The sequence below is a fragment of the Rhea americana genome, unplaced genomic scaffold, assembly GCF_003343005.1.
Source record: "Rhea americana isolate MKP2758 unplaced genomic scaffold, rheAme1 scaffold_64, whole genome shotgun sequence".
Taxonomy (NCBI): Eukaryota; Metazoa; Chordata; class Aves; order Rheiformes; family Rheidae; genus Rhea; species Rhea americana.
The window spans coordinates 3,358,650-3,375,375 of record NW_028186801.1 but is presented as its reverse complement, the minus strand read 5'-3'; the positions used below and the strand labels follow the sequence as shown (position 1 = coordinate 3,375,375).

The 16,726-nt window shown below is 35.5% G+C and overlaps 1 protein-coding gene across 3 annotated transcripts in view; it reads right to left on the bottom strand.

Moving 5' to 3' along the window:
• Window positions 1-435: 435 nt before the first annotated feature.
• Window positions 436-16,726, bottom strand: part of ZFC3H1 (zinc finger C3H1-type containing) — a 41,256-nt gene continuing 24,965 nt past the window's right edge. The window contains exons 21-35 of one of the 3 annotated variants that reach the window (XM_085320563.1): window positions 16,076-16,259; window positions 14,065-14,251; window positions 13,411-13,602; window positions 11,948-12,185; window positions 10,760-10,865; window positions 10,481-10,679; window positions 9,928-10,022; window positions 8,888-8,998; window positions 6,560-6,664; window positions 6,305-6,470; window positions 5,501-5,601; window positions 4,270-4,371; window positions 3,641-3,680; window positions 1,409-1,471; window positions 436-1,285 (exon numbers count right to left, since the gene is read on the bottom strand). In XM_085320563.1, coding sequence (XP_085176689.1) covers window positions 1,148-1,285; window positions 1,409-1,471; window positions 3,641-3,680; window positions 4,270-4,371; window positions 5,501-5,601; window positions 6,305-6,470; window positions 6,560-6,664; window positions 8,888-8,998; window positions 9,928-10,022; window positions 10,481-10,679; window positions 10,760-10,865; window positions 11,948-12,185; window positions 13,411-13,602; window positions 14,065-14,251; window positions 16,076-16,259 — 2,027 coding nt within the window. In that variant the 3' untranslated portion in view covers window positions 436-1,147. The other 2 variants (XM_085320564.1, XM_085320565.1) reach the window with 2 other exon arrangements.

Here is a 16,726-nt window from a genome sequence, read left to right as displayed (position 1 = left end):
TATTACAGCCATATTTTAGTATTATTTGGCACAGACGAAAACATGAGAGCGCCAAATCTATGTGGACAACCTATTACTAGTTCAACAGGCTTACAGAGTACTTCTGTAATGCACATTTAGGGATTCTGGAAAACGGACCTCATTTTGTTATAGGGAAAATGTCGAACGGTATCACATACTTTTCATTACTGAAATGGTACTATTGACAGGAATTGTCACTACAGGTACATCTGTGCACCCAAGGCAACAGGAAGAAAATGTTTTTGGAGATCTACTTATTCCACAATTAACAATGGAAAGTTCGACCACATTTTCTTACTTTTTGATCAAAATAAGTTTTTTTTTAGAAAGGTCAGCTTATATTGAAAATATCTTTGTATAAACAACTATAATACTACAAAGTAGTATCAATACRAAACAGATCAACATTAACTGTTCTTTAAACTGTTAAACTTTATTATAAATTAAAATTTCTTTACAAAAAAATTGCACATAATTGACCACTCTTAGGTTCTGATGCACTGGCATTTGCAATAGTTTCTTTAATCTTCAAGTTTAATTGTCTCTGCCGTGAGTCCAATGCAGAAAAGGGCAGTAAGCAACCCTCTTAGAGCCTTCAAGTGCAAGAAGCATACTTGTGGCCACGGCAGTTACACTTTCCTTAAAGAGCGGCTGCTTTTGTTTTAAATCCTGTAATGAAAAAGTCTCAAAAAAGGTTTAAAAAAAGGAAAAACCCAAAGTGGACTACTTGCTCTTTTACTGTAAACACAGCCCAGTAAATTAATCCCAAACACAGATCTCTCAGGCATCAGTGAGAGTGTCAAGTGAATCAGGAACAGCAAAACAAAGAAAAYAGAAAATAAAAGGAAAACATAAAAAAAAAGTCTGTCATTTTGATTAACTATACTTACGTACATGATGTTATGAGAATCTGGCAGGGCCCAGAAGCAAGGCCAGACAGGGAGTTCATTTATCCAGAGAGGAGGGTCAYGTTAATTGTTTCCAGGTTCAAGGAAAGCAGATTGGAGACTTGATATGCTCAGCAATACTCATCTGCCTTATACAGATCTTAGGCATGGATCAGCCTGAAGAATCATTCAACTGATTTTGGCATTTAATAGGACTTAGGGCTGACCATACTCGGTGTTCAGTGATTCTTGCTTTCTGTTCTGTAAGTGTTTAAACTTAAAAGCTCATCTAGGCTGACTCCAACCTCTTGGCACTTGGAAACTAGTTTTCTCAGGTTATCAGTTTTACCTCCTCCTGATGCTTCAAACAAGAGTTGCTGTAAGAGATGGGGAAGCAGATATAAGATTTAGCCAGAGCTTGAGCATCACCACATCTATGGATATGGGATATGCAGAAAATTTATGAAACCTCAAACCAAAACATAAGGAGAAAACATTACATCTTTCCACAGTGTTGCACATAGAGGTAACTTCTGAAGGGCTCTCTGATATAAATGATGGACCTGTAAAACAAAAACAAGTATTAAGTCAGCACAACTTTGTGTACTCAAAATGTAAGCAGCGATTTGAAGCAGAAAAATCTGTTGCAATTTTTTTTTTTTATTCACTGTTAAAAACAAAAGGCTGCGAAGTTGTTACTACAAGCAAAGGCTAGTTTGTCTGGCCTTAATTCTGACCCGTGTATGCACATGATTGATTAAATGAGGACATTTATTTTTCTTCACAAGACTCTTGCCTCATTCATTGCACAGGATGGATCATGTTCATGGAATGAAGCAGCTTACTCAATATGTCTCTTTCACCACTCAATATGTAGTCTCAAGATCTTGCTTACTGCATATCATCCCAACCCTGTAATGAAAATAACTGTTTCATAGGCTTTTTCCTACAGTATCCCTCTATCTGTGCTTTAACRATCAGTATTTGTCTGCAACTCCCTAGCAAGACGATCTTCTCTTTAGAAACAATTTTACGGGTGGAAATGTAGGACCAAGAAGTTTAACATAAATATTTACTCAAGTCTCCTTCAACTTCTGATATTTTAAGTAGCAAGTCTAATCAGAGTGATGGGAGTGAGGGGCAAGTAGGTCTTGTTTCACATTCTTAGAGCTATTTATACATTCTTTTAGCAATCCTTTAAATGAGCTACTAAAGCGAATCAATGACAGGGTCCCCCAGCAGTAGGAAATTCAAAATTTGAATCACAATTCATTCTTGCATAAATATCCAATTTCATTACCAAAAATTTCAATTATTTACAACTGTCACTGATTCCACAGACAGCTGTAAAAGATCACGGCATCCCAAACTGAGCACATACTCCCCTTGATTTAAAAAAAAAAAAAAAAAACACACACACACACCACTGCAGTGTCCGTGTGTCTAATTAAGCATAGAAGTCAGGAGGTGGCAGAAGAAATCCACAAGGTTTTTTTCTTGATGTAAGCCAGCTACAGTATTTTACATATGCCTTAATTCTAATTGGCTTACTTTCTACGTGGATCTTCTTTTACCTTCATTTTTGAAACAAATTCTTCCAATTTTGAAAGCAAATAAAGCAGGGATTTTATAAGTCAGCCTCATTATACTCAGTGCCTTGTATGTTGTCCATCTAACACAATGACTGAAGCAGGGATCTGTGACTAATTACAGATTACACCAAACCATCTATAGAGACAGAATTCACCTACATAGAGACAGAATTAAGGTTGGATAAGCAACTATACCCTTCACTCTGAACTATTTGATTTTCTAAGCTAAGTAACTGGCTAGTTGGGGGTGTTCTTTTTTTTAAAAACACACTAGAAAAAAAAAGGAACAAAGATTTCACTTGTCAATCTAACAATAACCATAAAACCCATTATGAACCATTAGAGCTTTAGTATTGTTTCAAAAGAAAAGCTGACAGAAGAGAAGGATGCCAAGAATCAGCTACTAAAAGAATGACATGTATCAAGATACTAGATTCCATATAATGGCACAGCAGTAGCTCAACCACCACAAACAAGTAGTGAGTCAAAAATGCAGGACCTCGTGATCCCTCAATACGGAAAATCTTCCCACAGGCAAAAAGAGTATTTTGATGGGGACAGCTACAACACCAGGAAGATCCAAAGGTTGAACTGAAAAGTGGTTCAGAATTGCTGTGCTGAAATTCTTCTATTTGTATATAAGGTGATAAAAGTATTTTCACCTGGAAATACCAATGAGTAGATTTGTTGTGTTTTGAGAAAGAAAGAAAAAAAAAAAGAGGGTTTGGAAGGGAAAAACACTGATCAAAAACTCCCTAAATACATTTGCTTGGCAGACCCATCCTTTCAACTGCAGTTACTAGCATCTTACAGCACAATACTTCCTTCCCTCTACTGTATTTTAGGTCTAGTCATCTCCTTCAGGTGAAAAATTGAAGTGGGAGAACACCACAGGTTCCAATGTGGGGAAGATACACATACAAACAGTATGCACAAGTACTAACAATATATTCCATTCTAACTCAATTGCCAAAGACATTTTATCCTTAAAGCATTTGCTTCAGGGTCTATACACAGAATGTTATCAGCTATCAAAAAATCTAGGGTTTAAGAGATGACCATTGCTCTGGATAAAGCCAAGGTATGAAAAGTTTTACAGAATTTAATAATTACTCATTTTAGCAAGCTGTGTTGACTTACTTCTCTTTGTCCCATTAGAAAGCATTCGGCAGCAATGGCTCTGAGAAAAAGAAATATATAAAAAAAAATTTACTCTTGAATGATTTAAAATGCCATTATTGGCAGAACACTGACTGTGGAATGGAATTTAAAATTCCTTGAGAAGAAACTGACTAACTTCCAATGATCTATAGTAAAAAGAAAAAAATAGCCATTTTTTAAAAACAACCTTACATGAGCAAGACATTTCAGTGGTTCCCCATTATGAACAAACATTGAAGAAAAAGATCAGTTCAGCATCACTGGATAATGAAGATTACTGCTATTGTGATATATAAAGGGGAGGGTAGAGAGGAGGAGACAGAAGTCAATAATTGAATAAAGGCAACTTGTAAATACATTATTCAGATTTATCTGCATAATATCCATTTATATGTTTCCGCAGGAGGGAAAAAAAATCAAATTCTCATTTAAAGAAGTGACAGTACCTCTTTTTGTTGTAATGAACAGTTACTGTTTAAATAATAAAATAACGAAAGAGACTTCTAGTACAAGCCCATTTTGAAGGACATTTCAGATTTACCTTTGTGATGTAAACCTTATAAATAAAAGCAATATCTATGAAAACAGATGTATGACTGTTGCATTACATTTTCCAGATGGCCAGGCATGTTGGGATATTATATGTAAACATCTTGGCTTGCAGTTTCAGAATTTGAACATTGCTCTCCTCCCAGTATCGCAGAAGCAGTCTGTAAAAAGTATTCATGAGAAAGGAGCATTGCTCTAATCACTAGGAACAGAAAAAGTAACCCAAAAATACAAACATATTACACGGAATATATTATACCTAATTTTAGCCAAGAATTGCAAGTGAAGAAAAAGAGCCAAAATCACAACACATAACAGAAGCTGAGTATGTTCCGGAAACAAAGTTAAGAAACACTTTTGAAGAATAACTGCAGAGAAATCAAAGAAACTATGATCTCTGTACACTGCAAAATTCATTTTTAGCATGTGTAAGGTAACTATATATCTGAAGAAAGGCTAATTAGTTTTGGAAAGTCATGAGGCTAGGAGATACTGTGCAGTCAGATCTCTCCACTCATTTTATATAGTGAGAACATTGTTTAAGGAAGCTGCAAGTTCCACTTAGAATCACCACTTGGTTTAAAATACAACCATTTAACTGTATGCCACAATTCAAACCTCCCCTCCGCCCCTAGCTGTTTCAAGCCTGGCTTTCAAATATTTGAGATAGCTGTTGAGGAGTAAGAGCAAGCATCTGGGGACTTATCAAACCTATTCAATAAAACATTGATGAGTTCAGTGAAGCTGTATGTGATAAAATCTGGATTCTTTAATCCTAGAAGAATATGTTCTGAAATACTGTTTAAGTCAGAATCAGCACAATATGTACATTAACTGTTTTCCATTCATAAAATTTCTCAAAATTAAGAACAGTTTCTCTTTGCTAAACAAATGTCAAGTTAAAGCTTAATGCAGCACTATTACATACCAACATCTCCATTTTCCTTTGCTGTATTTTGGAATAGGTTTTAATAGAACATTAATGAATAACAACATTTTAATAAATCTGACATTTCTCTACACGCTTGAAATTGACTATTTACATTCATGCACAGTACTGAAAGTTATTAATAATTCTTGTATGTAATTATAACCTTTCTGCATATAAATCAGAACCCTGTCAAACACAAAGACTGAGAAGATGTGAGAAGGCACAATAAGMCTCAAGCAATTTGTACTACAAAAATAAAACTCTTACTCTGTTGCTATAACACATCATGCAAATCTTACATGAAAAATAACACCTATATTAGCCAGATGTTTGTCTGTTTTGCATATATTTTCACATACCTCAATGCAAGTCCAGGATTAGTAGGCATGGTAGAACAAAACCGTTCCAAGGTTTTGGAATGTTGAGACTTTGGAATGCAGCTCAAATAAAAAAGGATTACCTGTAAAATTGGAATTATAAASATTAATGCATTTCATAACTAACTGCAATAAAGTGATAGAATTAGAAGCTATAAATATTGTGACTGAACTGAGTTACCATCACAGAAATCTCAAATACAAACCTTATCCGTCAAGGGTTACAAAAATCAACTCATGCCAGTAATTAATGTCAAGTCACTAACACCACAGATTACAGTCCTTCCAGCCTTTRATAGGTGAAAAAAATATTCAGAAGCGCTCAACTCTTCTATCTACTCTCCTACTTCATTCTTTTTATTTCTCAATCACTGTAATTTCTAGAATCACAACTGACAACTTAAATTCCATCTCCCAATGTTACAACTCTGCAGACCTCTCTCACTCCGCCCTATCTTCCTTCCCTTCCACACAGTTTTTTTTCCCCTCTAAGAATGGATAGTTTGTCGTTAACAGCTTTAKCCATACAGTACCAAAACATGCTGTAATTTTTCTGACTTTCACATTGCCTTAACCACCCTTTATTCAAAGCATTGCTGCTAGGTATTCCTTTGATACTAAACTGGAACACTGCTCACCTGAGATTTTTTTTCTTTTTCTAAAAATTCCTAGCTGACAGTGTGCATACGCTAGCTGTGCTCTATTTCAACAAGTAAACTACATAAATCTGCCAAAAGGACATCAATCCTTTTGTTTAATTAAAAATGTCCAGAAAAACATTCTTACCTTATTATGAAACTCATAATTGGTCCAATAATCAGCAGTACTAAAAGGAATTGGGTATCGTGTGGGGACTGTAACCAAGCATCTGTTCACTAGGTCAGTAAAAAGCTTGAACTCTTGAATTTTATTGTTGGATCCAACAACTTTGCTATTGATAAAAACAAGATAACTGGAAGGCAGAAAACAAAAAAGTAAGATGTTTCTGGTGACCTTCATTTAATTGCAAGATTAAGTTATTTTCCTTCCTTACGAACTTACTCCAGCCAAATGTTCTGAACAGTTTCCTGCTGCATCACTGCTCCCAGAGCCGCTTCAAAAGCATCCAGTGCTTCACCAACAGTTGCATGAACAGACTGGCACAAGCTGTTTATATTAAATAGAGTTTTAAAAAGTTTTAACATAATGCTTGTTCAAAAACACAAGCAAGAAACAAGGAACTTCACATTTCAAGATGTAAGAAAAGACACTCTTTTCAGTTTAGCAGCATTACAGACTTCTCCTGTCAGTCTGCTTATTAAACGGGTAAGTAACACACTGCAGGTAATACAGAATAYGGAAACTGCACAGTTTAAGTACAATTTTTAAATAGAAATGAACACCTATCCATTGTCTTTACTCTTGTAAAGTACCTTTTTTCCTAATCCTTATAAAAAGGATGCTCTGACTGCTACAGAATGGGGACAGGTCTTGAGCTTCATATGGAAAGCTCCAGAACAGTAAATTCCGAAGTTATATTAAAAGAAACCACACTTGAGAAGTGGCATCAGATAGTGGCAACAAAAATTAAGGCTCTGAAAAAAATACTGCTGAGGAGTAGGGGTAAAAACACCCTGACAGGAAAAAAAAAATGACAAAGGCAGTCAAAACACTTGTTCCACAGCTCAGACCAACATTAAGAGCTTTTCCAAAGACAGAAGCAGATGGACTTTTTGTCCAAGATTCAGTCAGTCAATGATCCTTATTTCAAGGTATAACGAACTAAGGGGAAGGTTTTAATTAAGTTGCAAGTGGAAAAAAAAATCATGAGGAAGACTGTAGAATTACAAAGCAGGAAGAGTTGATGCACAGGAAGACCTGTAGAAGCATCCTGGATAGGGTCACACAGAGATAATCAGAATTCCTGATCACAGATCTTTAGGAAAGCAAGAGTAGAAATTAAACCACCAGGGTGCTGATCTTGTTAAAAAAAAAATCTATAAATAAAAGATCTTTCCAAGTAAAAAGTAGTTCCTCGATCCTTTCAGGCACTGATAATTTCACTTCAACTATTTATTTGATGTCATTTGCCCTCTGTACCTGAAAAAGGAAGGACAGATGCACAGGCCCAACCTTATAGGCACTTTAACTGTGACAAAACTCAAGCGCAGAAGCACTCAACTCTCCACCAGCTTTACAGAGCAATTTAGGAATTCATTTCAGGAGCACTGATTTATCTCTTAGGATCAGGTACCTAAAAACAGATGCATCTGAGCTTAAATAAGGTCTCTAATGACTAGATAGTGACCTCAAGCATCCTTCTAACAATATTTCTGATTTGCAAGTATGAACCTTCTAAAAAAGTGAACTTCCAAAGAAAACTAAATCAATTTCATTTAAACTGGAATTCATAGGCAATACCATAAGAAAGTATTAAGATAATTTAATCTAAACCTTATATGAAGCTTTTACTGAAAATGTATGATATACCTCTTAAGTTATTCATCAGTTAAAAGCTATCGTTAACAGAGCTGAGGGAGTTCTAATGAGTCCTCAAGTCAGCATCTTAAGGATTATTTTCATCTTTGCCCTTTTACTCATCTGAAAAGCCAAATAGCTACTTCTGAAGATGGCAAACTCAGACCACAGGGAAGTAAACTTCTCCAGCAATAACGTAAGTCAACGTTTCAGTAAAAACATCAAAAACTAGTAAGTTTTCTTTAACTGCCATCATGATAGCTAATACTGCCTGTATGACATCTTGGATATTCTTGCCATCAAAAGCAATGCTGGAAAAAAAAAACTAAAAAGCATAAAAGTGGGAAAAAAATGTTTACAAGATAATGATGATTCATCTCTTCTTGAAAAAAAGATCACTTTGTCATATTCCTTTGATATGCAGGGCCATCTGTGAGAAGTTCCAATTTTTACGGGCTGTTGTTACTAAATCCACTAACAGCTGAAACAGTGGGTCAAGACTGCGAGACCAGGACTAAACAAAGTTCATAGAGTGGAAGTAGGGAACTACGGAACAATAAAAGGAGGCAMCTGAAAGCTGGAAGAAATGAAAGGAAGCCACTAGAAGTGGCTTAAAAACAGAAGTCTAAACAACTGATCATTTTATGGTATGAACACATCTGCCACCGTCCCAAATAAGGAAGAATTCCTAAAAGACTTCCTGAGTGTAGAACTTGTGGTGATGTGCAATTCACAATTCCATAGACTTGCCCCTGTTCTGTAGTAGTCAGGTAACTTCTCTAAGGACTGCCAGACCGGTTATTAGAAGAACCCAAAGCGACATACTTTGGCAAATTATGACTGCTTCACAGTGGAAAACTCAATTTACTCCGCCCCAATAGCTGTACCTCAAATACTTTTATAAAGTCTCACCAGTAGGTCTGCCACAGATACGGGATTTGCTGATTTACAACGTCATCTGTAAGATGTTCTTTATAGAGGGGTGATGTAAACTCAATTGGCATTGGAAAATTCAAGAGATACCTACAAGAGAAAAGTAGGATGTGAATACTTTGGTACATGGAAGAGACATAAATATCTCAAAACCAAAAATACCAAAAAAGTTTATGTGGACATACAATTTAGTTCTGAAATCCAATCTGAGATATATTAAAAAAGACTCACCTAATTTTCTTAGATAACTTAACTCGATGCATATACATATTTTAAAACAACTACTCCTTTCTTCCTTCATTACAAGTTTAAATCTTTATGTGGAAAAGGAAAATGTCTCAGATTTAAATGCATAAATTCCTAAGATACAATTATCTACCAAAAATCAGCCGAACTGCATTGCCAGTACTAAAATTAATATAAATGAACTTAAATGGAATAAAAATCTTACACCTAACTTGGCATAAGCTTAAGTACAGACAGTTTTTCTCTGAAGGCCTTCACAGGCATCTGCTTTTCTTTGACTAAAAGAAACATGTATTTTAGAACTTCAAGGAATCTCTTAATTAGGTGCCTAGGACTCAGGTGGAGATTCAGCAGACTGAAGACCAGTCTCGCCATTTTCAGCAACAACAGTACCCTAATTAATAGCACGTATGCATTTTCTGGACTTCTGCAAGTGCCTAGTTATAGGATTTCAGGCATGTAATTGTAGGCTCCCAGCTTTAGGAGAAAAACAACACTATGGCATAGATATTCAATGAATTCCCACTCCCCAAATTCAGACATTAAACTTGCTAGTTATTTCACCTCCAAGATTTTGTGCTTTWAAGTTCTCTGTATGTGAACACATAACAAATATAAACCTTAAAAAACCAAATCATAATTCACTAAAGCTTTACCAAAACATGCCCAAGTTAAAAACAGAGTTTCAAGAGTTCTAGAACTGCCTAGTTTTGAAAAGAAAAAACAAACCCAAATTCTTCCCCAAAACGGGAAAAAAAAAGTTCTAAACATACCTTAAGAGATCCATGGGACTCTGTTCTTGACATGCATTCTCAAAGAAAGCTGCCACAAAATCTTGCAATAGTGAAAGAATACTGTCTGACCTTCCCTGTTTTTTTAAAGAAAATTTAAAACAAATATCATGCAAGATATCAACCTAAAGACAACAAAAACAATTTAAGCACTACAAATAACAAGTGATATCCCTATCTCTCCAATGCTCCATTGTCTTCATTCTCTCAAGATATATACCTAACAGGGTCAGTTGGCAGATAGCAGAAAAAAGCCARAAACAGTTTCACTGTCAGGATCATCTATTATTTTTCCATAAGGATACTGTTAGCACTGATTAGAACCAGCAGTCTTGGTTCTAAATCTGTGATATTATATAATACCTTTGATTACCCTGCAAAGATGTCATAAAATCTGTCAATTCTATTTTTCACATCTATAAAAAGGAGTGCTAGACATTACAAAAATGTTTAATCTATTTGGTAAGTGTTTTGAAACCACAAGCAAAACAAACTATGAAAGCCAGAAGACTAATGCAAAAGGGTAAGGTTTTACCTGTGAGATGAGGAATTTACACATCTGATAAAAAATTTCCGCATTCTGAGGATTCTTCTCAAATGCTGTAATCCACACTTTGTAGGCACTATCACTCTGCTCTATTTGCAAATACAAGGTGGCCAAACTCTCCAAAAGCTGACAGTTGTTAGGGCAGAGTTCCAACAACGATCTACAAAGTTCTATAGCAGACTCCCACCTCAAATAAAGGTAAAGGTAAGATTTAAAGACTAGAAAAAGATTATTCTTAAGTGAAAAGTATGTTTAAAAACAAATTACCTTTCAAGAAGCTTCAACAAAGCTAGCATATTTCTGTAGAGAGGAAAGCAAATAGCTATTCTTTTGTCAGTGCCAAGGCTTTCATCAGTGCACGTTTTGATCGCATCTTAAAAAGAAGGCGGGGGGGAGAAAACGTTAAGCTCTTAACCTCAAGCATCTTCACACTTATCTGAAGCTTTAACATTAAAAATCTACAATACATAAGCATTTAAGTTTTTGTGAATGGTGTTCTTGTAAATTATGAAAAAACGAAAGATGACAATCTTTGGAAAAGGTCTTTATCAACACTGATCACCACAGTGTGGACAAAGAAAAGTCTTCTAGAGGCATCATCCCTCATGTGCTTAAAAACCCATCCTATCAACATGGTGTTAAAGCTACATTACATATAGCAGCATAATACATTCCATTTAAAAGTGCAGAATTTCCACCATGAGTGCTGAAAGCAGTTTTATTGAGACAAAAGCTAAAACGGGCTATTTTATTATGTTGAGAAGCAAAGCAGAATTATGCAGTACTGAATACAACACCTCCCCTCAGRTACTTCCACACTGCATCCTCATCCGCAGCCAATACTGCTGCTGGCTAACACACAAGTAAGTGCTGATCTTCAGATACCAATATGAAAGATTCCATCAGGCAGCAGTAAATAGTTTTTCACACAATATTTTCATTTTACTACTTTAAAAGAATTACTCCATTTACTAAAAAAACCTCATTTGAAGACAAGCACAAGCTTTGCCCTGCCTCTCCTGAGTAAGCACACTAATCTTCCAGGGAAATAACTTTCAGATAGACATATTTAAAAATGCACAGGGGTAGGAGACAGGGAAAAGAAAATGAATGGCAAGAGAAGCTTGGCTTTGTGCTTTCTTAAAGCCCCAGAAAATAAGCAAAGCTATATTGTCACAAGCAACYGATCTTTAGCTTGATAGAGAATCATATTTCAGAGCAAAAGCTATGACTGAGCCACATATGGAAAACTCAGTGCACGTTAAGTCCCCAAAAAACATAAGCTTTCCTCACTTTCAAGTTCAAATCACTATGAAGTATTCACTGGATTGACCATAATGGCCTGAAGTATTCAGCAGCAATACTGCACTACCTTGAAATTGCAAAAGGTGGGTAGTATTTCCTGTCTTCTAACAAATGAGCAACATGCTGACTAGTTTACTTCCCTAAACTTACCTTCAAACATAGCCAACAGCATATCAGGATCAGTCTTCACATCTTGAATTGTTTGCCATGGTATTAAAAATGGCTCTTTGTTCATTATCCTTGAAGGACTGGCATTAGCTGGATCATAGAACTTGACTGGGAGAATGCCAAATTCAATTAGATGTATGTAAGTCAGCCATGCCAAGCAACGGTCACTTACAGTAAGGCGTTCTGATATTATCTTTTCATTTGTTGATTTTAAAGCATTCTGTAAAAGTTAAAAGGAATGTATTATATTTTAACTTAAATTCCTTAAGATCTAAGAATGAGAAAAGGGAACAGTAAGAAGTTTTAATATTCTAGGTACTTAATATTCAAGGACAGAATTAATAATTCTTGACCTCAACCATGATTAAGTTTCCCTTATGTGAATGTGGAATTGTATTCTAATCATATGTAGCTAAATAACTTACAGTAGTTAAAGTAATTCTCTTCAATATGGTTAAATAGCCTTCCCCAAAATATTCTTTCCAACTACAGATTCCGTATTTTTTTAATATTAATCTATTTTTGCAATGATGTTTTCAGATGAAAGGGGAGGGGAAGTGCCTCAAGTTCTTCCGCAATGTACTCTGGACCTATATTTCAGTTTGATGCAAACTGATTTTTTCTTCTCCATTCTTTTTGTTTGTTCAGTCAAGCACTCAAAGATTTATCAGTACTGCTGTGTTTAGAATAAGCTTTGATGAAAATCAACACAGCGTATTACACTTTTCTATTTAAACTGAAGCCAAGAAGAAGTATTACAGCCCTAAACCACACAATTTACCAAAATACTCTGAGGTGTAGCAAACAGGCTCCACCTGCTGGTAGCAACTTGCTACTGAAACTACAGCAGCTCCCTTTCACTAGGGGCTGATGTCGTTACCCTCTTTCTCATCTTCATCTAGAAACTCTAGAGCAGTAAGAGCAACCTAAAATGCCTTTTACAATCATCATAAAAGCTTGTGATAAATGAGAATTTGGAGCTCATGAGATCACTAAATCCTGTAATGTAACAGTCTCCAATTTAAGCACAGGCAATACTGCTAAGTAGTATCATACCATCTTCCCTCTTTCAGGGCTACTGTTTTGTAATTTCTGTGGCAATAAGAAACATCTGAATATTCAACGCAATACACTACTCACAGGCTGTTTACTGGAAAAAAGTGCTCTACTGTTTACCAGAAATCAAAATGAAGGCAGTTCCCTGGAAGTACTGTGGGAAGCAGCACTCTAATTATTAGCTATACAAGGAAATAAAAATAGGGAACAAAAGGTGGTGCATCTGAAGTTTACACTGACATCTTTTACAACAGATGTCTCTAAGAAAATTCCTTCAGCAACTAAACAGCTGAGGGGATAATTCTTCCAAAGCTGGAACCACTGGGGTCACAGGCATCAGAAAAACAAACACATCAAGACGATTCCTGGAGCAGTAACTTGGAGGTTACCTGCAGCAGAGCAAGAGCATTCTGGTGTCTTCCTGTAAACAGGCTTAAGTGAACTCTGTACAGAAGAGTCTCTAGCAGCTCAAAGGACAAAAGATCGGGATTTTCTTCTCCCCTTGTCCCTTCCATCAGGAACTGTAGCATCCTCCCACATACATAGTCTTTTCCATCAAAGGAATTCTCCAAATTCAAAAACTAGAGAGAAATGTTTCATATAAAAAAATCAGAATACTAGTGAAGTTTCCAAGTTAAAGTTTAAAACGCATGAAATTTGTATGAAAGTGTCTACCACCCTACATACTGTACTTCCCGCCTCATACCAAATTTCTGTACTAAAGATCAAATATTCAGTCACAGAAAACTARGAAAAAATAAGATTGTTTTTTGAGCTTAAAAAACACACTTTATTTAAGAAATGCAACAGTTTGATTTTGATTACCCGAGGAAAAGTGTTGATTTCTACAAATATCCTTCAAACATCACTTTGAATTGACTCATTTTCTGAGCAGCATCTGCAGTTTTCAAAAGGCTATTGTGTTAACTTACTTAAATCAACCTTTCCCCTTTCACACTTTTCCTGTCATACATGCAGAACTCCAGGGTTTTTACAGCACTAAATACACACTCAGATGAACATTTCACATGCCTACTACTTACTGTCCACCAGATTTGGTAAGAAGGAGCATATTCCACTGCTGTTTCACACATCTCCTGCATCTCTTCCTTGGTTCCTCTTTTTGAAAATAGTCTGAGGTAATGACACCAAATCTCAGAATTTTCTTTGTTGTTCTCAAGGGCTCGAGCCAAAACATTTAAAGCAGAATCTAAGCATTCAGATGATGAGCTGCAAAAAGAAAAAACAGAAAAAAAATCCACTGAATTGCTCCATTATATCAGTGGTTTTATTAATAGGATTCATACAAAATGAAATACAAAACTGGATGCTTTTAACTAGAACAAAAATGACAGTCAATCAAGTTAACACATGCTGTCCTTTACTATAAAGCTTTAAGCTTCAGTGAATTTCCAGCCTCCAAAAATACAAATTATATTACAGATAAACTTTTTTTTTTTTTTTTTTTTTTTTAAGAAAAAAGGCTGATTCAAATAAGGTGCCAACTCAATTAAAATGGGTAAGATTTATACATAAGCATAAATTTCAGGCTGAACTGGTATAAAGGGCCAATTCACATCATACTGACTCAATAAAATAATAAAAATAATTTWAAATAAGTTAAAGATTGTTACATATTCATGTTCTATATTCACCATATATAAACCTTGATTCCAAGTTTCTAGGTGTTACTTTTTGAGGTAACTATCATGAGATGATACCCATAAAGTCATACAAGATTAGCTCAGATAGCTGACTATACTGCAAACCACATAGCTAAGCCTTAGTTTATAAATATCAAACTTCCATAAAAAACAAAGAAAGCTTCTGAGGCTGTATTTATTTTTAAAATATCTTTAGAAATCATTTTGCATAGACACTTAGGAAAGAAAAGTGTATGTTTCAAAATAAGACAAAAACCATTAATGTGTAAGACTCAAACACTWCTTCTCTCTTCTCTGACACCACACATTCAGGAAATACCTAAATCTACTGCAATCAACTAAAACACTCCACCTCTTAAAACTAATACTGAAGTGKTTTTTTTGGTTTGTTTGAAGTTTGGGGGGGTTTTGTTGTTTGTTTTTTTTTGTTAAAGGATGTGTTGCCTTTCATTACTTTTTCTTCCCTTCTTTCCTCAGTCTTTTTCCAGCTACTTACATTTAGAAAAGGACTCTCCTCACCCCACCACTTGCTGGAAGTACTCTACTTCGTGCACTAGCCTTCCCAGTTCTATCTTACGTGTTTCACCTGGTACTAATTACTATTACATAGTAACCTGAACAACTTTGAACATACCTACCCTCCTATTAGGGTRTTCAGTTATTGATATAGCTAAATTGATGTTTTACAAGACTTCCCATTGTTCACACAATGCTATTAAAAAAAAAGGGGGGGGCGCTCTGCTTTAGGTTAGTGAATCCAAGTGAGTCACTACAATGAAACCATCARGACAGATTTCCTACTGAAATTATTTGTTTGTCAATAAAAACAGGGTACTCCACAAAATAAATTAGAGGAACGGAAACTAGAGACAGTTTTAGAAATCTAAAAGAAAAAAAAATACTATAAAATCAAAAACCGAGTGCTCARCTGGGCAATTTCTACATGGATAGAGTGATATGGCAGATCTGTTCTTGTAATGAATCTTATGAAAGCAAGYGTTTTAAACATTATTTAAACATTCACACTGTAGGGGAGACAAACCAGTTCAAGTTTATTGGTCCACTGCTTCATCACTGGAAGTACAACATTCCATTGTAACCTTGGGAATACTTTAGATTGTACACTTTTCAAACAAACAGTTATTTCTCCCATGCTACCTTCCATCAACTTCCGTTCTGAATCAGAACCTACCTAAAGATAAACTGCCAGTGTAATTTATTACTCAAGTACAGCACCGCATACAGGAGATCTGATCTATTTTACCTTGCTTTTAAGCAATAAATTAGTTGTGGCTTTGTCAAAGAAAGTTCTTTCACATTAGAAAGGAAATTTGATTATAGTAGCACGAGAAAAGAACAAAAATCAAATCTAAAAATGCCAAAGACTTACCCTTCATTTTGATTCAAGTATTTGTATGCAAGTTTAATCCAAAGTTGTACATCACAGGGGTTTTCTTGAACACTTGCCTCCAAGTTGGAAATGTCATCAGTCTCGCTTGTAAAATATCGGACATCATCTGGAGTCACGACAGTATCAAGAGCTGGAACCTTTGCTTTATGTTCTGTGGGGTGAGCTGCAAATAAAAGTTCCTTTTCAAAATGCAAATGACTGGTCATGAACTGATAGATACATCGATTTTCACAGATTTCAAGTATGGCCATCAGCCACAGTGAAATATCATTATCTCTGCATCCTCTAAAACTGCATACTGCACAGAAAAGTAGTTATATTTCCAATACAAGAGCAAGAAAGAAAAATACTAAAAGGCTACTTCTGTCAAGTCACACTCATTGAGGCGTCATTAAATAGTAGACAGGTCTGACAAAAAGATTATTTGCCTCAATTCCAAGTCTCTCAAAATCCCTCTTACAGGATTTGCAAGCAAAACCTAAAGCTCTCATCTGCATGAGTCACATGTGAAAATTCCTGATGCACAAGCAAGCTTCAAACTTTCAAATGCTGAAACAGATTTTTTTTTAATCCTGACCTCAACACCAGATATTAACTCTATTCAAATTTAAATTGACCAAACATACGAAA